This window comes from Dama dama, chromosome 18, assembly GCF_033118175.1.
Source record: "Dama dama isolate Ldn47 chromosome 18, ASM3311817v1, whole genome shotgun sequence".
Lineage (NCBI taxonomy): Eukaryota > Metazoa > Chordata > Mammalia > Artiodactyla > Cervidae > Dama > Dama dama.
This window is the reverse complement of record NC_083698.1, coordinates 56855124-56881088: the sequence shown is the minus strand read 5'-3', so window position 1 is coordinate 56881088 and position 25965 is coordinate 56855124. Positions and strand designations below refer to the sequence as shown.

The window sequence follows — 25965 nt, the reverse complement described above, 5'->3', positions numbered from 1 at the left end:
TACATGAACCGTGAACTTCCAGATATTCAAGCTGGATTTAGAAAAGGCAGAGGAACCAGAGATCAAATTGCTAACATCCGTTGGATCATCGAAAAAGCAAGAGGGTTCCAGAAAAACATCTATTTTTGCTTTATTGACTATGCCAAAGCCTTTGGCTGTGTGCATCACAATAAACTGTGGGAAATTCTTCAAGAGATGGGAATACCAGACCACCTGACCTGCCTCTAAAAATCTGTATGCAGGTCAGGATGCAACAGTTAGAACTGAACATGGAACAACAGACTAGTTCCAAATCGGGAAAGGAGTACATCAAGGCTGTATATTTGTCACCCTACGTATTTAACTTATATGCAGAGTACATCATGAGAAACTCTGGGCTGGATGAAACACAAGCTGGAATCAAGATTGCCGGGAGAAATATCAGGAACCTCAGATATGCAGATGACACCACCCTTATGACAGAAAATGAGGAAGAACTAAAGGGCCTCCTGATGAAAGTGGAAGAGGAGAGTGAAAAAGTTGGCTTAAAGCTCAACATTCAGAAAACTAAGATCATGGCATCTGGTCCCATTACTTCATGGCAAATAGATGGAGCATCAGTGGAAACAGTGACAGACTTTATTTTTTGTGTGCCCAAAATCACTTCAGATGATGACTGCAGCCATGAAATTAAAAGATGCTTGCTCCTTGGAAGAAAAGCTATGACCAACCTAGACAGCTTATTAAAAAGCAGAGACATTACTTAGCCAACAAAGGTCTGTCTAGTCAAAGCTATGGTTTTTCCAGTGGTCATGTATGGACGTGAGAGTTGGACTATAAGGAAAGCTGAGCGCCAAAAAACTGATGCTTTTGAACTGTTGGAGAAGACTGTTGAGAGTCTCTTGGACTACAAGGAGATCCAACCAGTTCATCCTAAAGGAAATCAGTCCTGAAAATTCATTGGAAGGACTGATGCTGAAGCTGAAGCTCCAATACTTTGGCCACCTGATGCGAAGAGCTGACTCATTGGAAAAGACCCTGATGCTCAGAAAGCTTGAAGGCGGAAGGAGAAGAGGACAACAGAGGATGAAATGGTTGCATGGCATCACCAACTCAATGGACATGAGTTTGAATAAACTCGGAGTTGGCGATGATAGGGAGGCCTGGTGTGCTGCAGTCCATGGGGTCGCAAAGATTGGAACAGGACTGAGCAACTGAACTGAGCTGAATTAACATATCACTTGATGTTCCAAAAAGGAATGGATGAATGCTTTCTTATTTAATGACTTTCTGGGGATTATTTGAATAATTGGAATGCTGTCTTTTCCCTTCCCTCTTAACTTCCCCCCAAATATCTTCTCATAGTTCAATATCACATCACTGAATTGACTGATTTATTTTTCTGTGGTTTAGATATATTCTAGTCTCATATAAGTGACTGTATTTTTACCTAGATTAAGTAAGGTTGAACACTGAATAAAATTAATGTCATTTCACATTTATGATATTCTAGTCCACTGTGCATATTTAAAAACCATGTCTTTTTATTAGTGGCATTCCTGAACCATGGACTGAAAAAAAATAAAGACTAGTCTTCCTCTGAAATTGGCTCCTGGTCTATTGCTTCTCAATTTGAGTTATATTTCAGTAATCAAAAAACAAACAAATTGAACTTACACAGTATTTTATAACAATAAAAAGTAATAATTATTTAATATTTAATTTATCTGACAATCTATATAGCAATGTTCTACTTGAACATTAAAATTTATATTTCATGAAACATGAAATAACACTGGCCTAAAACTCATAATAATTCTGGGTAGAATTTACACAGCCTGCTTTTGGATATGGGTAAATTTCCTTCAGTTAGGGTTCTATTCCTGATTAATTAAAATCACAAACCTGAATCGGTGTTTTTTGTATACTCAAGTGTAGAATAGTAGCTTTCACATCTCTATGTTTCAAGATTTTTAGAAAACAAAATATGTAGAGAGTCCTATACCTTTCTAAAAAAAATGGCACAATGTAAAATGTAAGGCATGCTGCCCTGAGCAGTGCCATTTAAATTTCTGAAATCATTCTCTCCTTCCTAATTTAACAGGAATTATGGGTTCTTTTTCCAGAAAAATGCCTGCACACAAAATTTTGCATTCGATTTTAGGATATTCTCTATTGACTGTCCTAGGGCCTCCCAAAGTCCTCCAAGTTACAAAACATTAGTCTGGAAGGAATGTTACTTTGCCTTTACTAGGTACTGTTTATAGCATGCTATAAAAGTTTTAAAGTAGTTTATTTACCTTACAATTCACGCTAATAATTTAACAGAGCCTGCTTGAATAGTGGAGTAATAATACACTCATGGAGCTACAAACTAGTTAATTTATTTGGTAGTTGTCTCACTGTGGAGCTAGAATTAGACTTGGCAAATAGCTCCTGAAATATGGTTTAGCAGGTGCTGTTATTCACTTGACAAATGTTTATGGAGCTCCTACTGTGTACTAGGAATTGTGCTAGGCAATGAAGTAAAAAAACTTGTTAAAAACACACACACACACACTAAGGGTATGAAAACTTACATTGGGGTTATGAAGACGAGCAATAACGATACTAGGTGACAGGTATTATGATATGGTAAATAAAGATGTCTAATACAGTAAATAAGAAGGGCATCTGGAAGAACAAATGAAGGCTTTCCAAATAAAATAAGGAACGGGTCAGTTCTGAAGGATGAATAGGAGTGAGCCCACACCTGTGACATATGTGCTTAAAAAGTCAGCCTTCTATGAGGCCTGTTACAAAAACTGCTGTCTTTCATTTCCTGCTCCCTGGAGTTAACATCTTCCAGTGATACAGACTGACTCTGTGTATTTATCTGTGCATCTCAAAATTAACACATTTAATTTGCATTTCAAAGAGTTTTCATTTAGGTATTATCTTTTAACATCCAACTGATGAAGATTTTGCTCTTTTTAATCACCTCATCTTCCAATCCCTTGCTCCTGGCCTTAGCACAAACCTATGCACATGTACACACATCCTCCCACGCCTTACCTCATCTTCTCATTTTGTCAGTATTTACATTATGTTTACATTATTTTGACCATGTAAATACAGTTATGTTGAGGGAGGAAAGGAACAGGCCGAGCTGACTCCATCTTGAAAAAGAAGAAAACTCCATCTTGCACTTTCAGTGAGCTTTGGACTATGTGCCTAGTAGCCACAGGGATAGCATACCTATGGCTAAACTGGCCTCCTGGGCTGATAAACACAAGATTCCATACCAAGGTTTTCCATCGCCAAAAAGAAGGTAATAATCCCCTATGTAGTCAATCACCTTTGTAATCTTTATGGCACCCATTTGTGTAGGCTACAAGGTATAATCTGCTGACCCTTCTGATTATGATTCATGGCTGTAACCTGATTGTACCTCCCTTTAACATTTTCCAGGCTAGGTTTAAGGAATTTTGGGATGTGGGCTTGAGCACTTATACACTCAAGGTATAAAAGGTTTTCACAAAAGTCGGTTGGGGTCCTTGGCTAAGAGGAGACTCTGCCTTGGGTTTGCCAGTGTAATAAACTGCACTTCACTATCTGCATTGTCCTTCTGAGTGAGTTTGTTTTCCAGAACGCGTGGCTACAACAATGTACCAAGATACAATGGCCTAATCATTGCTATATATTTTGCATCAATATTTGTCTGATTTGTATGTAGTTTTCCCTGTACTTGACTTCCCTGGTGGCTCAGACTGTAAAAGTGTCTGCCTACAATGGCGGAGACCCAGGTTCGATCCCTGGAGAAGGAAATGGCAACCCATTCCAGTACTCTTGCCTGGGAAATCCAATGGACGGAGGAGCCTAATAGGCTACAGTCTATGGGGTCGCAAAGAGTCGGACACGACTGAGCGACTTCGCTTTCACTTTTCCTCATACTTAGTATTATGTCACCTCTAAATGCTACCCTAGATATGTAAGTTTCCTCTGAAAATGTTCAACACATTATTCTATCAATGTTCATCTCTATCTCTGAGCTATCTGACCTACTTCAATTTGGATGGGTGGCTCTCTATGTCTGTAGTCCAACTGTCATGTTGGAAGTGCCCTTTACCAACAACTGGGATTTCAGTTGCATGAAAAATTATCATCTAGGAAATCATTCTAGATTTGATTTTCTTTTATGGCTTAATTTCCCTAGGTTACATTTTCCAATGTCTTCCTTGGAAAGGGTACAGAGGAGGCAATATTTTGAGACTTTTGATATAGAATTGAGAGGGTAACAGGCAGGAAGCCCAGGGTCTCCAAATGGAGGAAATAGGCTGCAAGTGCCTGATAGTTTTTATCTCTCTCTTAAGCGGCAGGAGGAAACAAACAAATGTTAAGAGTTTTTCCCCTTCTCTATATAAATTTAAAAAGAGGTTTCTCTTTTAAATTCTGTGTTGCCATGATGACACCTGGCTCCACCTGAACTTAATTTTTCTCAAACCTTGAGCTAACCAATGCATTTTTCTTATGGAAATGTTTGTCTTAAGCTATGTTAATGAACTATGTATTTGCCCTAGACTCTGTCTTCAAGTTGGTTGTATGTTTTACTCATACATTGTTCTCCTAATCTATGTTAATGAAACTCTGTATTTACTTGGAAACCTGCTTTTCTTCAAGATTCATGTCAATGGTTTTATGGCCTGGGATAACTCACCTTTTGCCAATGTTATCTCAAAATGCATGTTGTGGGTGAGGGGCCTGGTTGCTACTCAGTTTTGAGTTTTGAGACATCTCCTTTCTATAATTAACAGCTTGCTAGTAGCTATGTAACATCTGGCTAAAGATAAGTAGGGGTGCACTCTTTCTGCCCCCTTCTGATGTCTATGTCAAAAGCTTTCTGTATCTCTTTTATACTTTAATAAAACTTTATTACGCAAAAGTTCTGAGTAATCTAGCCTCCTCTCTGGCCCTAGATTGAATTCTCCTCTAGAGGCCGAAAAGCCCAACATCTTTCTTGGTTTAGCAACAACCTTTCAGAATTTGGTCTTAGAACTCTCTTTTTACCCTCATAACTTTCAAAACCACTGATTACTTGTCTTCTTGATTCCAGGGTAGCCATTCAGGGGTCTGAAGCTGTTCTAGTCTTGAAACTTTGTGTACATATGCCTTCTTGCTGAAAGTTTATAAGATCCTCTTTTTTGTCTAAAGCTCTGACCTTTAAAAATGATCTGCCTTGGAGTATCTATTTTCATCTATTATTCTCAGCACATGATGGGTCTTTCCATCTGGAAATACATGTTCACTTCTAGACTTTCTTGTACTATTTCTTTTGTTATGAGGTTTTAAAATGCTATTATTTCGAAAACAAACCTCCTAGATGTATTAGTTTTCTAGGATTGCCATGATAAAATATCAGAGACTGAGTTACTTAAACAACAGAAATTAATTTCCTCACAATTCTGGAGGCATGATCACAGTATCAGCAGGTTTGGTTTCTGCCTTTTCCCTGTATCCTCACATGGTCTTTCTGTGCTCTCAAATCCCTGATGTCTCTACGTGTGTTGAAATTTCTTATAAAGACTCCAGTCAGACTGGATTAGGGCCCATGCTAATGGTCTCATTTAATGAAATCACTTCCTTAAAGGTCCTATCTACAAATACAGCCCCATTCAGAGGTACTAGTTTTTAAAGGCTTTACAGATGAATTTGGCTGGAGTGGGAAGGGGAGTGCACAATTTAGGCCATAACACTGGCTTTGTTTATTTGAAGTTTACTGTCACTTTTTCATTTGTAATTCACATGAATCAACCTTTTCCCCCTCTTTATTTCCATACCTAAGCTCCTCATTCTTGACCATCCTAGTCTGATCCTGGTGTATATCCTCTTTTTCAGAACTTTCCTTTCACTTTTTAGCTATATCTGTCAAGACAAAGTGGAATAGAAAGATTAAAAAAAAATAGTTTTGAACTGAATACTTTAGATCTAATACATGATCAAATTCCACTTCATTTTTACTCCCTAATTTCTCTAGGCTTTATTTTTAGCTTTAACCCACACATACATTCATTCATCATTTAGAAATCTTCACTACAGATTTTAATTGCTGGTGCATATAATATTGGCACTGTTTCAGTATGTCTACCAGGTTAGAATGTCAAGATGCTATTTAGTGATCATTAAAAACAGTCAAATTTATTGACTATTTAGAAACAACAGATTCTTTAACGTCTTCTTTCAAAGGAAAAAGTGGTACACATATTAATGCCTAAGATGCAAATGATCACATTTAAGTCATTTTTAAGGGCAAAGTGTTGTTTTGGGGGCAAAATCCACATCACTCTTAATCCACACATCATGAAAAATCCACTTCATAATCAATGCAATTTTTCTGCCCTTTTAAAAGGGCCACTAGTTGACAGTTTTAGATACATTTGCTCTAATTATTTATCATATATTTTCTCTTAAATATCAAAAGCATACATTTCAAACAAAGCAAAAAATGCATTTATTAATATAGCACCCTTGTTTATCAGATAATTAAAACTTAGTTTTAACATTTTTATCCCCTTAGGTAATATATTTTGTTAAAAATAACTCAAGTAAGGGAATGTTAGTAGTTTACCCAAGATAAGATGTTTTACTAATTTGCTACATTAAGTTAGAAGTTGTTAATTAAAAGAAATCTATAAGAACATTTAAAATACAGTTCATACATTTTAGAATCTGTAGGTCATTCAATGACCTTACACTGACAAAAATACAACAGTGTGTTACAATGCCTGAAGAGGACAAAACATAAAGAGAGCCGTATATGTAGAGTGTGCAAGTGTTAGTTTCCCACTCATGTCTGACTCTTTGCAATCCCATGGACTGTAGCCTGCCAGGTCCTCTGTCCATGGAATTCTCCAGGTAAGAATACTGGAGTGGGCAGCTATTCCCTTCTCCAGGGGATCTTCCTGATCCAGGGATCAAACCTGGATTTTCCACATTGCAGGCAGATTCTTTACCATTTGAGCCATCAGTAAAACCCATGAATATAAAAGCTAACACTAATAAAATTAACAGCACAGATACACAAGATAGTGGGGCTTCCCAGGTGGCGCTGGTGGTAAAGAACCCACCTCCCAATGCAGAATTAAGAGACGTGGGCTTTTGTCCAGGGTCGCAAAGAGTTGGACACAACTGAGCATGCACAAACACATACAGGAGATAGTCAATACCATGGCCCAAGACTGGGATGCAAGGCAATTTGTAGCCCTTGGCATAAGAGTGTGGGGTTCATGAAAGGGGTCAAAGACAGAAGGGGAGTCTGAAAATAAATATCCATCTGCGATCCATTTGAGAGAATGAATTCTCTCTAGTATAAAAGTATAAGAAAATGTTTCTCTTCCATTATCCAGAAGGTGTCGGAGTGATTAAGTTCATTAGTGATGTAGGAGAACAACGGGTCACCATATTTAATTAGACACTGCACACTATTTGTAGCAAGCTCAATGACACACCCAGAAGTGCCAGGCTTCCTTCCTAGCTTGGTAAAGAATCTGCCTGCAACGCAGCAGACCTGGGTTTGATTCCTGGGTCAGGAAGATCCCCTGGAGAAGGAAATGGTAACCCACTCCAGTATTCTTGCCTGGAGAATTCCATGGACAGAGGAGCCCGGCAGGCTAGGGTCCATGGAGTTGTAAGAGTCGGACACAACTTAGTGACTAAACCACCACCAGCACTATTTGTATACGTGCCACAGAGGAGACTATTAAAAACCTGAACCTTGGAACCGCTCAAGTGTTGGGGACAAATTAATGACAGGTTGTCCTTAGGGTTTCTCTGAGATTGTGAGGTGAGATTATTGTTTTAAAGTTCTTATTAAAGTATTAAATATGATAATGTCATATTAATATCCTAGGTTATTTCAATTGGGGAGGAAACAGCTCTAAATTTATATTAAAACAATTTAAATATTTATATTAGAATTAAACCCACTCTCTCATAAAGATTTTTACATTATCCTCTCCAGTACTGCCTGGTTCTTATTTTCTCTGGGAATAGAGAAGTGGGCCAGTCTGTTATTACAAGCTCAAGGAGAGACATGAAACTGGAATGTGCTAGCAAGTGGGAAAATGATATGCAAAATGTCATCCTCATTTGGCTCATATTTTACTGCTGCAGAGAACTAAAGAAGTTTGTCACCTGCTCCTCCCTACCCCATCCCATCCCACTTTAGCCACTTACTAAAAAGGGAAATTGCCCCTTTTCAAAGAGTTAGTGAGGAGGGGGTATTCTGCCTAGCACAGTGCCTAACTTCAAATCCAAGTTTGCATGCTCGGCCACTTCGGTCATGTCCGACTCTTCGTGACCCCATGGACTGTAGTTCCCCAGGCTGGTCAGTCCATGAGATTCTACAGGCAAGAATACTGGAGTGGGTTGTCATTTCCTTCTCCAGGAGATCTTCCCTACCCAGGGACTGAACCCGCACCTCTTATGTCTCCTGCGTTGGCAGGCAGGTTCTTTACTAGCACCACCTGGGAAGCCAAATCCAAGTTTATTGCATCCAAATCAAGTCTTTCACTGTGAACCCCCACTATTCCTCAAATGTTCTTAAAACAAAGAATAGCAACCCTAACAATCATAAGCACAGTATTTAATCAGGGTCAATCTTTGGTTACTTTAATAAGCCTAACACAGTCTTCTGTCATTTCAACTAAACCATGTAATTTTAAATTCTGAACATCTTAAAAAATAGACCTGTACCTATTATTTAAATAGGTAACAAAATTTTGTCATCCTTATTCAGCTCCTCATTTTTCTCTTTTAAAGGAATAACACATAAAATCTCTCCACCGTCACCCCTTCTTTCCTCCTGAGAAGTAATCATCATCCTGAAATTGGTGTTTTTTGGTATGTTTCTTTTATGCAGGAATGTAAACATAAGCACCATGTTCCTGTTTTGTGTATTTTAAAAATTTAATTAAGTAGTAGACTGTTCCCTGGGTTGGGAAAATCCCCTGGAGGACATGGCAACCCACTCCAGTATTCTTGCCTGGAGAATTCCTATGGACAGAGGAGCCTGGTGGGCTACAGTCCACCAGGTCACAAGATTTGGACACAACTGAGTGACTAAGCATAGCACAGCATAGCACACAGTAGGCTGTTGTCAGACGTTTTGCAACTTACCTTTTTCACATAGTTTGGGTATTTAATCATGTTGATACATGTACATGTAGTTCATTCAACTACTGTATAACAGTCTATTTTGGTTTATAGAGGTGTTTCTGATTTCTTCTTTTTCAGTGAAGCATGAGATGGGATCCTCACCTTGGGAGAGTAGGAAGGGGTAGTTGGAGGGGAAGGGAGCAGTGTGAGGGAGAATCAGACTGGAGATACAAACTCACTTGAGAAATACAATAACGCTGCTGGGTCCACCTGGGGTTTCTGGATATGAATGTGGAACCAAGCCTGTCCATTGGTGTGATATCCAGCTAAGTCTAACTACTCTGATGTAGAAAAAGGCAGAAAGGTTTTTGAATTCAACTAGAGGACTCTTGCCTGGAAAATTCCATGGATGGTGGAGGCTGGTAGGCTGCATGCAGTCCATGGGGTTGCTAAGAGTCAGATGTGACTGAGTGACTTCACTTTCACTTTTCACTTTCATGCACTAGAGAAGGAAATGGCAACCCACTCTAGTGTTCTTGCCTGGAGAGTCCCAGGGAAGGGGGAGCCTGGTGGGCTGCCATCTATGGGGTCGCACAGAGTTGGATACGACTGAAGTGACTTAGCAGCAGAGATGGAGTTTAGGCAAGTGAGAACAGTAGACAGGGGATCAATGTTGTTTAAGGTTTTACTGGAGAGTAGTTATGATGGTTCACAGCATCAGAGTAAGGATGGAGGTGAATACAAAAGGGGGATAGTGTTGGTTATCTATTGCTGCCTGTAACAGTTAATGTGTCAACTTGGCTGGGCCATAAAGTGCCCAGATATTTGGTTAGATGTTATTCTGGGTCTATCTGTGTGTGTTTCTGAATGAGATTAACATTTGAATGAGTAAAGTAAATTGCCCTCCCCAATATAGGTAGGCCTCGTTCCCTGGTGGCTCAGATGGTAAAGAATCCGCCTGCAATGCGGGAGACCTGGGTTCGATATCCCTTGGTTGGAAGACCCCCTGGAGGAGGGCTCGGCAACCCACTCCAGAATTCTTGCCTGGAGAATCCAGGGGACAGAGGAGCCTGGTGGGCTACAGTCCATAGGGTTGCAAAGGGTCAGACATGACTGAGCGACTAAGCCCAGCACGGAAGAGTAAGGCAGATTCACTCTTGGCCTGCCTTTGAGTTGGGACATTGACCCTCTCCTTCCTATAAATTCAAACCTAGTTTAGAACTTACACAGTCAGCTCTCCCAGTTCTTAGGCCTTTAGATTTGGACTAGAACTATACCATGGGCTCTTCTGAGTCTCCAGCTCATCAGCTGCAGATCTGGGAATTTGTTTCTCTGGAAAACACATCCTAAAGCACTTCCTAACAATCCACCCTAAAAGGAATTTAGGAAGAGCTCAGCCAAGAGATCGTCTCTGCTGCATTTGAAGCCTGGAGTGACGGGCTTGAGAATCAATTTCAAGGTGGCTTCTTCACTCCATGTCTGGTATCTCACTTTCCAGTTTTTCTATGTGACTGGTTTTTCCAGGATGATCTCAGGATAATCACACATCTTACATGGCACCTGGCATCCTAAGAGGAAGTGAAGCTCCAAAGAGGAAATGAAAGCTGTCAGGCCCATTACAGGCTGAGTTTGGAATTGGCAGTGTCACTTTTACCATACTCTTACTAATCAAAGCAGTCATACTCTTTTCCAGAAAATGGTAGAGAATTAATCTCCACCTCTTGATAATGGAGTGGTAAGGTCACACTGTGGAGAATATAGGATGAGAGATATTTTGCAGCCATATTTGGAAAAGATAACCTACTGCAGGGATGATGGACCATGGAAAAGGGTTGGTTGCAATGTAAGCTGTTCCAGTAACTATGCTAAAGAACAGAAGCTGGTGGTCAGAATGAAGAGCTTGAAGTTGACAATTTTCAAAGGGGATGCAACTACTGGAAATTACAAAGGTCTACCACTTACCGTGGAAATGAGGTGGCTGAGAAGGAATGGAGGAAAAGTGCACTGGTGATGAGGTGGTCAGGCAGCCAAAAAATCAGAGGGTGGTGAATAGGTTAAAAATGATAAATGAAACAGACCATTCCTTGAAGAAAGTTTCTCTAACACAGATATATCTTGGTCAGTATCTCCACCCTCACCCTTCTCTATAGCTTTTCCCCTGACAGTTGTGTTTTAACCCACTCACCTCATTCACAGAAAAACAAAACAGCATACTCTAAAAAAGAAAAAAGCATGTACTTGAACACCAAATTAGTTGACAGAACTGTTCAATTTAGCTAGTAATATATTCATCTGCACATCAATATTCTAACTCTTGATGCATGACTGATTTTTTTCATCAAAAGTATGCAGAAAAATTTCCTGCCTAATGTTTAGATCAATGCCATGTATTATTTATGACGACATCTTTTTAAATTTGACTTACCAATCTCCCAGAAGTGTAGGCATAACGATATACAGCTTAATATCCTTTAATATCCTAGACTTAATATACTTTCTAATTATCTGGGATAGAAAGGAGGAAAGTTTGTGGTGGGGATAGGCTTCTACAACAAAAATCAATTAAGGAGATAACTGGTAAATTGTACTGTCCACTGGAAACATAGAATGTTTCAAAGACTATATGAATATCAATATCCTTCCCTAAACATTCTCAAGGTATGAAGGACATATTTGTTAAGAAGGTTCTTTATTTTAAATAATAAGAAATTCTAAGTAGGCGAATTCAGAATATTCATCCAAACCTTTATTGAGTGAACATTACGTAGTCAATGAAGCAAAAGTGAAGCTGAGCCCTGGCGATGAAGCCAGGGATGCTCTTGTCTGCTTTTACTTCTTACTTCATCACATTACCTTCCCCCAGCCCATGTGAACATGTCTCTTTGATCCTTAAAAGCTGTATTTTCATTTATTCAATAAACACTAGAATTTAAAAAAAAAAAAAGCATAGTAAAGTCGAACAGAAAGCCATAACATCATGATATAAAAAAAGGATGAACAAAAGCAACTATACTCCAACGAAAATTAATTTAAAAAACGCATAAGCACTGCTACAGTGTTATAATATAAGCCCCGTAGAAACAAAGAAAAGTAATTTTGATTGGTAAAAGTTGAAATGTAGTTTTAACTGGTTGAATTTAAAGAACAAAATAAGCAGAAAGACACAAAGTTAGCATGTTTGAGAAGTGCTAAGAATTCTAGTATGGCTAGAACACAGGATGAACAGACTCACAGAGGATAATAAACATGATGGAAACAAGTTTTGATTTATTCTGTAGGTATTAAAGGGTGATTACCGATTTCTGAGCTAGGACAGTTAAGTGGTACACAGGTGATACAGCTAGATGTATAGTTTAGGTAAAAAACTTAACAGCTGAGTCCAGGAAGATACAAAAGCAGGAGGTCCAAAATATACGTACTACTAGTTAAGAGTTCCTATAATAATCCAAGTAAGAAATAAAGTTGGTCAAAACCCCCAAATAAAATTTAACAGTTAACTGAGTTAGGTTGGAACATTCTGAACTGAATATACGAAAGTCAAGAGTATTTTAGATACGTGTAATATAGTAATTTAAAGAAATACAATTAGTTTAAATTATTGTTGCTGCTGCTAAGCTGCTTCAGTCGTGTCCAACTCTGTGCGACCCCACAGACGGCAGCCCACCAGGCTCCCCCGTCCCTGGGATTCTCCAGGGGAGGACACTGGAGTGGGTTGCCATTGCCATCTCCAAAATTATTCCTGAGTAAACTAAAAATAGAACATAACTACAATGTACAACACTTTAAAATGACTTAAAAGGGCTATTTACATTTAGAGTATGTATTTTCAATATTATCAAAATGGAACTTAAAAATAATATATCAACTTTATTAGTTATATGTACATAATTTATACAAAAATGTTAAGGATTTTCCCCCCCCAAGGTTATAAGGACACCTCTGATCAACTTGTTTTTATCGTTAGGTGACACACATTCATATAATATTATTTTATTAGCCTAAAAAACTAAGTGAAATATGACCCCAAATAATCACCATCCACTTAGAAAAACAATTAAAATACTATCTGCTGTGTAGTCAACTATTTATTGAGCACGTCCTATTTTCCAGCACCAAAACACATTTATTACCTCATAGAAATAAAAAAACCATCCTTCATCTCTTTCCTACTTGTCTCCCTAAGGTCATTACCACGTGTGCGTGCTCAGTCGCGTCCAGCTCTTTGCAACTTCATGGGCTGTAGCCTGTCAGGCTACTCTGTCCTAGGAATTTTTTACGCAAGAATACTGGAGTGGCTTGCCATTCCCTACTTCAGGGAATCTTTCCAACCCAGGGATCAACCTGCATCTCCTGCATTGGCAGGCAGATTTTTTATCATTGCACCACCTGGAAAGCCATGGTCATCACCACCTATCTATAATTTCTTTTAATAAAATACATGTAAGTGGGAAGGTATAATAATAAGTATTATTCTATTATTCTGGAATTTTAAAAGGACACAAGCACATGTTTAAAGGTTATACATTTTAAATAGATACAAACTGTTAATTCCTAAAAAATATTTTAAAAATTAACCTCATTGAAATTTTTGGTTTATAAAAATAACTTTAATCACAGGGTGTCAAGAAGTTTAAATAACTCTGTACTATGATGGTCAGCTACATAAAAGATACATATTCTTTCAAGTTTAAAGTACCTCTCCTAGGAATTAGGCTAATGGTTGATTCCTTATTTTAGTTCAACTGGAATAAAACCTAACAGGAGTATTTTCCGGTAAAATATAAAAAATATTAGTCACTCAGTCATGTCCGACTCTTTGTGACCCCCCAGACTGTAGACCTCCAGGCTCCTCTGTCCATGGGATTCTCCAGGCAAGAATACTGGAGTGGGTTGCCATTCCCTTCTCCAGGGGATCTTCCCGACCCAGGGATCAAGCCTGGATCTCCTGCACTGCAGGTGGATTCCTTACTGCTTGAGCCAACAAGGAAGCTGTATAATACAAACAATTACAGCCCAAAGGTCAAGCAACACAGAATTTAATACATATTGAGACGATTCCAACAGGTAATAGAAAATTCTAGCCAGCATCCACTTTTGTGTAAGTATAAGATTATCATACAGAAAACTTGTTCCATTAAAAGTATCTTCTAAAAAGGGAAGAAACTACAAAGAAACAGACTGTGTAAGAGATCTAGTTAAGTGCCCTCCTTCTACAAATTAAGAGACTAGGACTCAATAAGTAACTTGTCCAAGACACATCTCAATGGTGGAATCACGACTGATTCCGGAACCTGACTTCTATTCTGGGCTCTTGTTTACCATATCTGTGTTCTCTCATTTTATGACTGAATCATATTACTTATTCACTATATTTTTACTTTAAATTTGAAAAATTAACAAGCAATGAAATGTCATCTACCCAACAACTCTCTAGTTGTTTTCAAAAAATGAGCATAACAAGAATAGGATGCAGTTCATAACATTAGAGCACTTGCTTAGCTTCATTAAGGTTAAGAACTTTACACAGGAAAAAGTTCACTTTACACAGAATTTGGTTTGGCTAACAGAAATCTTACATGAAAGCCACAAACTTGAAAACCTCTTAATCTATATCATAGTAACTTCATATGTTGTGAAATGGTTTTCTATAATCTTGACATTTTCTTCAGATAGCCAGTTTTCCTGTTTTAGCTGCCTTATAAGAGCTTCCAAAGACTTCAATCTCCCTAGAGTTTGTTGTTCCTGTAACTCAAGAAGAGTTATCTTTGAATGTAGTTTAGACACTTTCTGCCAAAGATGTTCCTTATTTATATCTTGTCTGCAGTAAGAATGCTCAATCTGTAAAACTTCTGACTCATAGTCTTCATCCTTATATGAGTCTTCAATGTCTATATCTTCTTCCATTTCCACTGTTTCTTTGGGGGCAGGTATAAAAGAATTAATTGCAGGTTTGGAATTTTCTGTAGGTACAAAAATGGCAATAACGGATTCTTTATCAGTGTTTAATTCTTCAACTGTTTGAGTAACTGTGCTGAATATGAATGGATTTTCCTGTGCTGACTTAATTTCCACAGAATTATTTGTAAAGTGTGGGCTAGCAAGATGATTAGTAGTTATTTCAATCACTTCTTGGGTTTCTAAAGGCTGCTGAATACCCTCTGAATTTGAAGTTGTCAAAGTAATAGTTGTAGAACTTAGATTCTCAAATGATGTGTGAAAACCACCTATACCCATGTCTTGGTTAACTGATGTTTGCAAGGTAGATGCTGGTTTTCTGGTATCTTCTTTAACTAGACTAAGAGTTAATATGTTATTTTGCACACTTTCTGCTTTTGGATCTGGTGGCTTTACCAAGGCAGATGATTCAAGTAATTCTGCATGTTCAGGGAGGAGATCTGTATTAACTGGATGCTTCTTTGGCTCATTTGATGAAAAAGATTCTTCTGACTTGGCTTTTAGGCATACTTCTTTCTCACTTTTCAATTTTTTCTTCTGAGATTTTTTTTTTGAAGGATCTTTCTCCTATAAAATAACATTTTTAAATTCTAAAAAAGATGTCCTTACTAGGCTTTATCCTCTTATTAGTTAGTGCTATTTCTGCATAACTTTGAGTAGTATACTGGCCAAACAAATGTATTCAGTTAAACAATGTTTTCAGTATGTAACAGCTCAAAATATATGTGAAAGCATTTTTTAAAAAAATTATGCATATTCAATATATAAAGAAAAGTCTCAGATCATTCACAAGGCTAGTAAAAAAATCTTAGGTCATTAATTTACATTAAAAACAACCTGAATTTATGTATGTGTTATCTTTGGCTCCTCTTAAGCTATGCTTCAGAATGGTTTATTAAAAAATTATCACTTTCAGTAAAAGTACACATTAGTTTTCCTTTCTCAAGTATGTGTTTTCCCAACAGTTATTTTTCACTCTCCTCCCCTCTTCCTGACTACCTGCCACCCTGCAATCTGCCACCATACTCAGCCTTAGCCCCTTCTCCCCTACTCCCTGCCTCCAATACCTGATTGTCTTCAGGCAAAGAAAATATTGTTGGAATTGCAGTTTGTTTCAAATAGCGAATACCCCATCTGATGTCAAGAGAGTCAGGAGTAAAATGGTCACTACACAGGAACTGGTATTTACTTGGAACCCATGAATCTCGTTTCATATTCTTTAACCATTTTTCAAGTCTTTCTTTGTCATGTAGAGGAAACCTGAAATTAAAAAAAGGAAAACTTTGCTATTATTTTAACAATAATGCCAGACTCCAGGCTGTATATATAGGTAACCTAAGGGCCACAAAAACAAGATAACCATTCCTCCCATACAACAGCATCTTCATGACAACTACTGTCATATCTTCTCTGCAGCAAAGAAAGCCAAGATATGAGATGTGCAGCCAAAGCTTTTGTCTGAGAAGACTGGTTTGTAAAACATAACTCAGGGTCTCTTCAAGTAAAACATATATGTTACTACAAGGATAAATCTATTCATATTTTCTCTGGATTATGTTTCTTTTTCATTCTGTTGTATAGTCTGCAGAACTAGTGAAGAGTTTTGTTAACTAAAATTTCCTATTCAAATATATTTCATAGTAATATAACAAATCAAACCGTTTCCTGTCTATAAGAAGCATTAAACCTAAGGCTTTCATATTAATATTTTTAAAATAAGGGGATGTTAATTCAAAAAATGGTTTAGCTAACATAAAAAGAATACTATATCTTATAAAACTACTAATATTCCATTCTCTTTACTGGAATCAGCCTCAATTCCAACCATCTGTAATCTAGTCCAACATTTCTAGTCTTCTTTAGCCAGTGGATTGGGAACTCTGAAATTCAAGTATTCAAGTTCTGAAAGAGAACTAAACATGTTAAGAGGGCAGATTCATATTTTATAACAGGAAACAAATAGAAAAGACAGAGAAAGGCAAGACAGCTCTTTATACGTGTTGTTCCTGTACCAAATAGTCTGGATATTCAGAGTTGGCTCTAACACACTACATGTTTTAGGGTAAAATTTGGACTTGCTGCAGAATTTGACAGAAAACTTTATTCTACCAGTGTAAACAGGTTTGAATTAAACTGTATTAAATAACAGTGATTCATACATCTTTTGAAGATTTTATAGGAACACAGTCCAAGACACATACTAGATAATAATTTCCTATTTTTAAAAAGGAGTAACATAAAAGGTTCTCATACAAGAAGCAGCTGTTATACATTCCTCCCAATCACAACCATTTATGCTTTGTAGTGCAAGATCTTATAAAAAAATAAATATTGATAACTTAGTAAGATGCTAGATGAAAAGAGCCTGAGTGCTTGGCAGGAAATAATTTTTAACCCAGATATCGTTCCATAGAAAAGTCAGATTATCTGCTTTTGGAAGTTTTTTACCATTGATACGATATTCATACACAGTTTGAAAAGTTTTTAACCTTATATATATCAATAACTTACAAATATGATAAGCATAATAAGAAAAGGCATTTCAGGGCAAAAAGAATTTTACTTTCAGAGGACTTAGAATAATCACTAGTATAAACTGAGCACTATATTCATTGAATTTCCTAATTAATATAAATTTATTTTCCAGTACGCTACAGTGTTAGTAAGAAAATTCTCCAAGTTGGATGCTATTAGGGGACTGAAACTAACTCAATTTTTATTTTGCAGATTACACATGAAATTTTAAAAAGTCAATAAAAAGTTCTATTTTCAGTAAATTCACATTTTGAAGAATAAAAATTTATAATTGACTTTCAATGGCATTAAAAATAATAACTATGCAGTCCACAAGACTGAAGAAGTCCTAGTCTGAGGTTATGAGCCCCCCAAATCCAAGGCCAAATAAATATGGGAAATATAGTGTTAAGTTCAACATGATTCTTTGCTACAAACCTCCTCAGAGCCAGTGACATTCATATACCAGAGTATGTTTGTCCCCCTAAAATGTCTCTGCAACCTGTGGAAGGGCTTCAAGGAAGATAATTCTGGAAATATGGCACATAGTGCAAATCATTCGGAGTTATCAGTTTTTTGTGTTTTTTTCATTAAGTAAGATAATGGAAAGCAGGAGTCATTACTGAACGATGAGCTTTAGGTCTAAAGTCAAAAAAGCTTCACAAAATAGCTAGTGAAACTTCTAAAAAACTTAAAGACACTCACATTAGAGCTAAATTATTTAGAATTCCATGGACAGAGGAGCCTGGTGGGCTACAGTCCAAGGGTCGCAAAAAGTCGGACACGACTGAGCGACGAACACTTTCACATAAGAAATAAAGAAAATTATAGAACAGTCTAAACACGTTGATTCTTCAGAAACACGAAGCATGTTATGAATGCCAAGTGCTATTTTATGTTTTTAGACGCTACGTGTGAATTCGGTACTATTAACGTGTCCACTTTACAGACGGAAGGTCTTAGGTAGCAGGGTTAAATAATTTACACGTCGTTCACCTACAAAGTGATGGAGCCAGGATTTGAACCTAGATCTGGCTTTGGAACCGTGTCTCTTACTAGTAAGTAGTACACAATACTTCTTCCCTATTGTTCCAAATAAAAATGAGCACTTTTGGGGTTCCACAAAAAAATATTTCGTGGCTATAGTTATTTGGAATACAAACAGTAATTTAGAATAAAGTGGTATATTCCCTACTTCTCCAGAGTTCACTTTCTGCCACTTCAATTTTAGGAAAGTTAGGTCTAACAGGTATTAGGGCCCAAACAAATTTTTCGCTTTTACGAAATAAAAGCAACTGTTTCCTCGCTTCGGAAAGGCTTCCTAGGAACGCTCTACGTTGGGAGAGCGGGGAAAACCTGTTAGCCCTTACCTACCTGCTCTCTGTACGAATGAAGAATTATCTAGAGCCCTGAGCAGGTGACAGATTATAATTCCTCCTCTGCCATAAAACTTTCAAGGTAAGTTACCTGATCTTTTCTGAAAAGCCTCAGTTTTCTCAGAAGAAAATGGAATAACATCTACGCGACCTAACTCACAAGAGGTGTAAGATAACTTGGAGGGCACCTTCCCATTCGGCACGTTTGATGCATCTGAAGTGATTAGTGTTGTCCAATGAAATGAGGTCAGGGGAGGTGGGGAAATGCTCTAAAACCAGAAGCATCGCTCAAACTTTACCGCTTAAAATGCCCTATTAACACCCCCACCAGATCCCTAAACCTCGCCACACGCCCAGCGTCCTCCCTAGAAATGTCAGAACATTTCCAGGTAGACTCAACTCGCGCCTTTGCCCCCTCCTCCTGCTCAGAAATCAAACACTCCCGGAGAACCGAGGACAAATTTACGGAGCAGACAGGAGGGACGCCAAACCCTAACCCCATATGCCACGGGACTGCGACCCAAAGGCAAGCTGAAGCTTCCGCGTTAGGGGCAACTTACGGGTAAAAACTAAGCTTCCGCTCTTTATTATTTCGTCCCCGGCGGTTCTTACAGCAAATCGCTGCGCAATAGCGGGGCATTGCTGCCGCGTAGCCACAGGAGACCCGAGCCGCCAAGGGGCACAGGCGGGGCTTCCTCACCGAGGCGGGGCTGCAGGTCCTTGGCCCCCGAGGTACCGCGCCTGCGCCAGGCGCGGTGGAATGGGACGACTCGGCAACTCTGAACTCACTTCCCTTTCCGCCGGCTTCGGCTCAGCCCTTTCGGGGGTTGGAGCCGGAAGTGACGCATGGGCTGATCAGCAACAACAGTTTTCCACGTGCGCGTAGGGCGCCAGGGTCAGGTGGGGAGGCGGGAGCCAATAGGAAAGCGTTTCGTGTAGGTCTTCTCCTGAGGTGTAGGCTCCCGCAGCTACCCGCCAGCCAGTGGGGAGCGGGCTGTGCGGGAACGCGGCTGCAGGAGGAGTGTGAGGTCGGCGGACGGGAGGCAGTGGGCGCGTATCGGCTCACGGAAGCTGCTGAGGCCGGGGTGAAGGCCGAGCAGAGCGGCCGTGTGGAGTCGCTGGTTAGTGTCCCGGTTAGGAGCAGCAGCAGCTGGAGGTTGCGGACGACAGACGAGGCCGAGGTCTCGGGGAGGGGGTTTAGGCCTCGGTGTCCGCTACGATCGCAGCTAGGGCTTCGGGCTGCCCGGTGTTCTTGAGGAAAAGAGTAGGGGAAAGGCAGAAACAGCGTAGTGCGATTTGTCGTGGGGTTGTGCCGCTGGCTTTTTCGGGCGTCAGGCAGCTCCTCTCAAGGCCGGACCCCGGGTGGGACCCCGAGCCCTACAAGCCAACGGCTACATCTGGTCTGCTAGGGCGGCGAGTATGGGTGAGGGCTGACGGTTTAGGCCGAGCAGTCACCGGCTCTGGGGAGAGAGACCCACGGGACTGCTCGCCGGCTCCCTCTTAGGAATGAGGAGTCAGTTTAAGGCAGTCTTCTAGGAAAGTGTGGGATATTCACCTTGAAACTGTGAAATGAAGTTATTAAACCAGGAAGGTACCTCTCTGCCAGTGTTAGACCCGCCCTTTGGCTAGAGAACGGCCTCAGTACATGCTCGGTTTGTGTTCGTTTAACCAGGAGTTTGTACTTGATCCTTGATACCCGTGACTGTGACTAACTCTGGAAAGAAGTGATCTGTCTGCTAATTACGCTCCAAACGGGCCACAGGAGAGGAAGGCAGGCGGTTTCCACAAACCAGAGTGTCTTTCGTCAGCCGTGTTATGTCATCTTAGGTTTTTAAGCTCTCCTATATTCAAAAAACAGGATCAATTCTTTTTGAATCGCGAACTGTTTAATCTGTAGTCTCGAGAATTTCAAGTTGTATTCCAGGTGGAAACTTCATTGAGGTTAGAGAAATACTTTAATGACTCCTGAGAAGTTTGAAAGTAAGTTTACCTTATCTGTAGTACAAACTATGAAATTTCTTTTTTTTTTGGCAACCTTAGCAGAAATCCTAAATTTTGTTAATTACCAGTTTTAAACAAAACATGTATCGATGCTTTTCTATTAAATATTTGAGATCTTAGTTTTTTTTTAAATAGATTACATTTTGTTGTGTTGAGTTGTCAATATTATTGTGATATTGAGATTCTCTAAGTGCAATCCTTGGCTCCTTTTACCGAAATGAAAACTGAAAATTTCTTTGTTGCTGTTCAGTCACTAAGTTGTGTCGGACTGTTTTGACACTCCGTGGACTGTCGCCGTCTAGGCTTCTCTTTGCCCATAGGATTTTCCAGGCAAGAATTCTGGTATGGGTTGCCATTTTCTTCTCCGGGGATCTTCCCGACCCAGGAATTGAACCTGCGTCTTCTGCTTGGCAAGCTGATTCTTTACCACTGAGCCATCTGGGAAGCTTATTTCTTAGGGAGGGAAAATTACTGCTAATTTAGACATACGGGGCTATTTACCTTGGTAATGAACTTTTTTCCCGATAAATTTTTTTAAACTCCTTTAGAATATACATTCTTGAAGATTAGGATTCTTTCAAAAAGTATTTTGATTTTCCACCCTTTTTACAAGGCTTGCATGTAGTGAGGCTTTAATAGTAACGGATCAAATGTCAGTTGTTGAATATTTTTGTATCTAGTATGTTTATGGCCAGAGTGTTAGTGGAAAGGCAAAGCCATGAAAGATTTTTCTCAATTTGGTTGAATTATATTTGCTTTCAAGATTAGTACCAATTTACGGAGTGTAAAGCCTGTACAAATGAAATAACAGGGAAGCAAGTACAAGATACATTATATATGCTTAACATTTTGGTACTGCATTAGTGTACTTTAAATCCTAAAAACTCATTCAGTTCCTTTTAAAAGAAAAACCTAAAGATTAGTTCCATAATTTTTTTTCTTTTCTTTTTTAGGATATTAGAAATGGCTACTCCCCAATCAGTTTTCATCTTTGCAATCTGCATTTTAATGATAACTGAATTAATTTTGGCTTCCAGAAGTTACTATGATATCTTAGGTGTGCCAAAGTCTGCCTCAGAGCGCCAAATCAAGAAGGCCTTTCACAAGTTGGCCATGAAATACCATCCTGATAAAAATAAGAGCCCTGATGCTGAAGCAAAATTCAGAGAGATTGCAGAAGGTATGTAAATGACTATCTCCAAGATCTCAAAGGTATTAAGTAGTAAAGGAGAATGATAGGTAAGAAGTTTGTATGCATTTGAAGGTTTTGTGGGCGATGAGAGGTAAAGTGGGATGTATACTTAAGTGTAGTGAGAGTCTCAAGGCTGTTTTCTTATAACATTTTGATCCTGGATGTATGGAAGTATATACTTTTTTGGGCATTCAGATCTAAAAATGTTGAATGTGTACTTTATAAAATCGCTTATTGTTTCTATGTTAGAAGGAATTTTAGATACCTCAAATTTAAAATTTTTATGAAGAATGGAGATTAAATGTAAAACTATTGAGCATAAAAAAATGCCGGTTTTTTTTTCCTTCTTCACTTGGTCTACATCTCAAAGCCACATTTGTCTTTAAAGGAAAAGTGTTAAACAAGTTTTGACTTAAAAATTCTGAAACAGATTGCATCTCCTGAGCATTCAGTAGTTAATGTCGGGTGGTGGTAACTGGGAGTTGGAGTTAAACGTTTACTTCAACTAGTAAGGAGGTGAAAAATCTGAATTCCTCTTAATTTGCTCATTAAATTATTTAATGCAAGCAGTGATTTTACACAAATAGTATGAAGAATAACTCTGAAATTGTTGCCCATATAATTCTTTTTAGTAATGGTAGCATTTGTTTAACATTTATTGTATAGATACTAGAGGCAGGTATTGTGCTTACTGCTGATAGCATACAATGGATAAGACAAAAAGTCTCTTCCTATTGTGACTCTTAACTCTTATGCTTGTAGGCTTTGGTTTTATTTGTGCTGTGAAAGCTTTTCATAAAATAGATAAATTTAAAAGGTTTGGACGTATGTAATTTTGTTTCTTTTCAGTTACTAAAGTATTTTTATTTCTTTTCAGTTACTAAAGTATTTTTATTTCTTTTCAGCATATGAAACTCTCTCAGATGCTAATAGGCGAAAAGAATATGATACACTTGGACATAATGCTTTTACTAATGGTAAAGGACAAAGAGCTAGTGGAAGTCCTTTTGAGCACTCATTTAACTTCAATTTTGATGACTTATTTAAGGACTTTGATTTTTTTGGTCAAAACCAAAATACTCGGTCGAAGAAGCATTTTGAAAATCACTTCCAGACACGCCAGGATGGTTCCAGTAGACAAAGGCACCATTTCCAGGAGTTTTCTTTTGGAGGTGGTTTGTTTGATGACATGTTTGAAGATATGGAGAAAATGTTTTCTTTTAGTGGTTTTGACACCACCAACAATCGACATACAGTACAGACTGAAAATAGATTCCATGGATCTAGCAAGCACTGTAGGACTGTCACTCAACGAAGAGGAAATATGGTTACTACATACACTGACTGTTCAGGACAGTAGTTAGTTCTTTTTCTGTTCTCATTAAACCCAATTAGTTGACTCCTCTTCAGTATCTTTGATGCAGAAAGAATTTTTTTGTGAACTATTTTGACAAGTGCATGATTTCACTTAACTTAATATAGCTATTAAGTATATTTAAATTGTTTTTGACAATTCAGCAACATTTAATTAGGATACCAATAGCTAATTAATTTCCCTGATTAGACAAGTTTCTTTAAAAAAAGATATTATAATTCTGCCTGGTCTTTTTTTATCTACTTGTCCTTGGGCTTGTTAACATGACCAGTTTCATTACCAAGGAAAGAATTGAGTTTGCCTGATAAATATTTAAAGGTTAAAGTTTAAAAGTTATTCTAGATTTAAATTGTGTGAACATGAATGATTCTTTTGGAGTGAAGCTTTTGCTAAATTAAAATTGCATGCTCTGTAGCATCTCTGACTTAGGTTGCAAAATGTATGTGAAACTGTATAATTCAGTTTTTCAGCAAAGGATGGCAAGCAGTATCTTGTTTAATTTCCACTGAAAACTTGAGAAAAATATGGTTTAATATTTACCATAGAACCATGCGGAAGAATTGGAGTAAAGGAAATGATTGTGTTGCTCATAGTTTTTAAAACCAAAAGAAGGTTGAAAACTTAAGTAATATTGCCAAGAGATTGTTACCTGTTTGATCCCTGGCTAATGATTTTGTAGTGTTGAAGTCATAGCTGCTTTACACATCTTTTCACATTTCTTTCTTAGTTGTTGGCCCTCTAGGTCTTAGTGTGGATTTATGTATTTGTTTGTATGTGTGGTTTTTCTTCTCTGCACTCATCTTTAGAGATTGACTAATACCTCATTCTGTTTATAAAAACAGTAATTTCTGTGCAACCTTATTATGTGCAATATTTTTAAATCCTAAGAAATGTGTGCTTTTGTTTTCAGATGGACTTATTTCTTTAGTTCTGCACTTGTTCCATGTTGTACTCCATATGAGTACTAATCCTATGGATACATATTAAAACTAGCAAATATCTCATACAGCTTTGTGAGTGAGAGAAATACAATATTTACAATATGATCTCTGTTGTCATTTTATTCTTAAAAGTTTATTCTGCAGTTCTGAGGGTATATAAGCAATTGAGCTGCTAATACTGATCATAGACCGTATTCTAGAAGTTTGAAGATTTTGTTAATTTTGGTATATTTGCTTGCTAGGAGCAAGTATTCGTGCCACTGGTTCTTTCCTCTTCAGGCCTGGTTGGGAAAAAGCAGACTGCATGAATCTATATTTGTTAGTAATCATCCTTAATTTGAAATCTGTGAAGAAAATGAATGTATTTATATACCTTTATTAGTTCCTAAAAGTTATACATACTACTTTCATTTGATGATAAGAAAATCGCCTGCCTTGAATTTTGGTCTAAAAATTTTCTGTGGCCTATTAAACAGAACAAGTGAGGCAAAAAAAAAAAAAAGCAAAAGACTTCAAATCACAAACATGAAGGATTATTTTACCTGGTTTTAAACATTTATTTGAACCCCCCTCCCCCCCTTTTTTTTAAACCTCCCATTTGGCTCTTTGGCATACTTTTTGCAAGGGAAAATGCACGATGAGTGATACACACTTAAGATACAAGCTAAATATAAAGAAAGATGCTTAGATAATCTATAGGGGTGTGTGTGTGAGTAATTAGCTGTGTAAGCAACTAGAAATTAGACCAGTAATCAGTTTCCTCCGTAATTTAAGGTTTTTTTTCTTTATAGTTTGTATAGGTTGAATGTGCAAAGAGAAGGGTGAACTCCTGTAATTATGCGATGACCAATATGATAGCTTAATCTATACTCCTTATATAAGTCAAAACAAAATCTGTCACTTTTTTTCCCTCTACATAAAATAGTAACATCAAATGACTTTATGTTTTTCTGGAGCTAACTTGTGTAATTCTTCAAGTTTTGGGGATAGAGTATGTCTTGCATTAGGTACTGTAGTGCCTGTGGTAGGAATGAAGTTCTTTTGGTGCTCTAAATTGGTAGGCAGTTTTGTGTTCTAAATTTCAGATCCAATTCTGAGATCAGTTCCTTGAAAATTTAGGTTGCCTAAGGTCAACTAAGAATTTGTACTTTCATGAAGTAGTTATTTTAATTTTTCAAAATAAAAGCTCACTGGGGGAAAATGAGACCACTGTTGAACAGAATACAGAAATTTGTATCAGCAGTAGGTTTCTCAAGTTTATATTGTTCATGTTAATGCTGGCACCTTTAGTTCCATGTGACATATTGAATAAAGTCAGTCATGGTTGTTTCCTGCCTTGGTTCCAATGACAAAATATAATGAAGCCATAGTTCAGTTCAGTCGCTCAGTCGTGTCCGACTCTGCGACCCCATGGACTGCAGCATGCCGGGCTTCTGTGTCCATCACCAACTCCCAGAGCTTGCTCAAATTCAGCGTCCATCGAGTTGTTGATGCCATTTA

At 38.1% G+C, this 25965-nt stretch overlaps 2 protein-coding genes across 3 annotated transcripts; one reads left to right on the top strand and one right to left on the bottom strand.

The window, feature by feature from the left end:
- Positions 1-12358: 12358 nt before the first annotated feature.
- On the bottom strand, positions 12359-19731 carry THAP5 (THAP domain containing 5). The gene is made up of 3 exons (XM_061165355.1): positions 19517-19731; positions 16134-16326; positions 12359-15633 (listed from the first exon to the last, which is right to left on the bottom strand). The coding sequence occupies exons 1-3, from the start codon at positions 19594-19596 to the stop codon at positions 14719-14721; spliced, it is 1188 nt and encodes a 395-aa protein (XP_061021338.1). The 5' UTR covers positions 19597-19731; the 3' UTR covers positions 12359-14718.
- A 171-nt stretch (positions 19732-19902) lies between these two features.
- DNAJB9 (DnaJ heat shock protein family (Hsp40) member B9) lies at positions 19903-24570 on the top strand. 2 transcript variants are annotated; one of them, XM_061165353.1, is made up of 4 exons: positions 19903-20077; positions 20629-20936; positions 21911-22137; positions 23055-24570. In XM_061165353.1, the coding sequence occupies exons 3-4, from the start codon at positions 21921-21923 to the stop codon at positions 23507-23509; spliced, it is 672 nt and encodes a 223-aa protein (XP_061021336.1). In that variant the 5' UTR covers positions 19903-20077; positions 20629-20936; positions 21911-21920; the 3' UTR covers positions 23510-24570. The 2 variants fall into 2 exon arrangements, with proteins under 2 accessions (XP_061021336.1, XP_061021335.1); XM_061165352.1 differs by lacking the exon at positions 20629-20936 and having other exon boundaries at positions 19905-20077.
- Positions 24571-25965: the final 1395 nt, after the last annotated feature.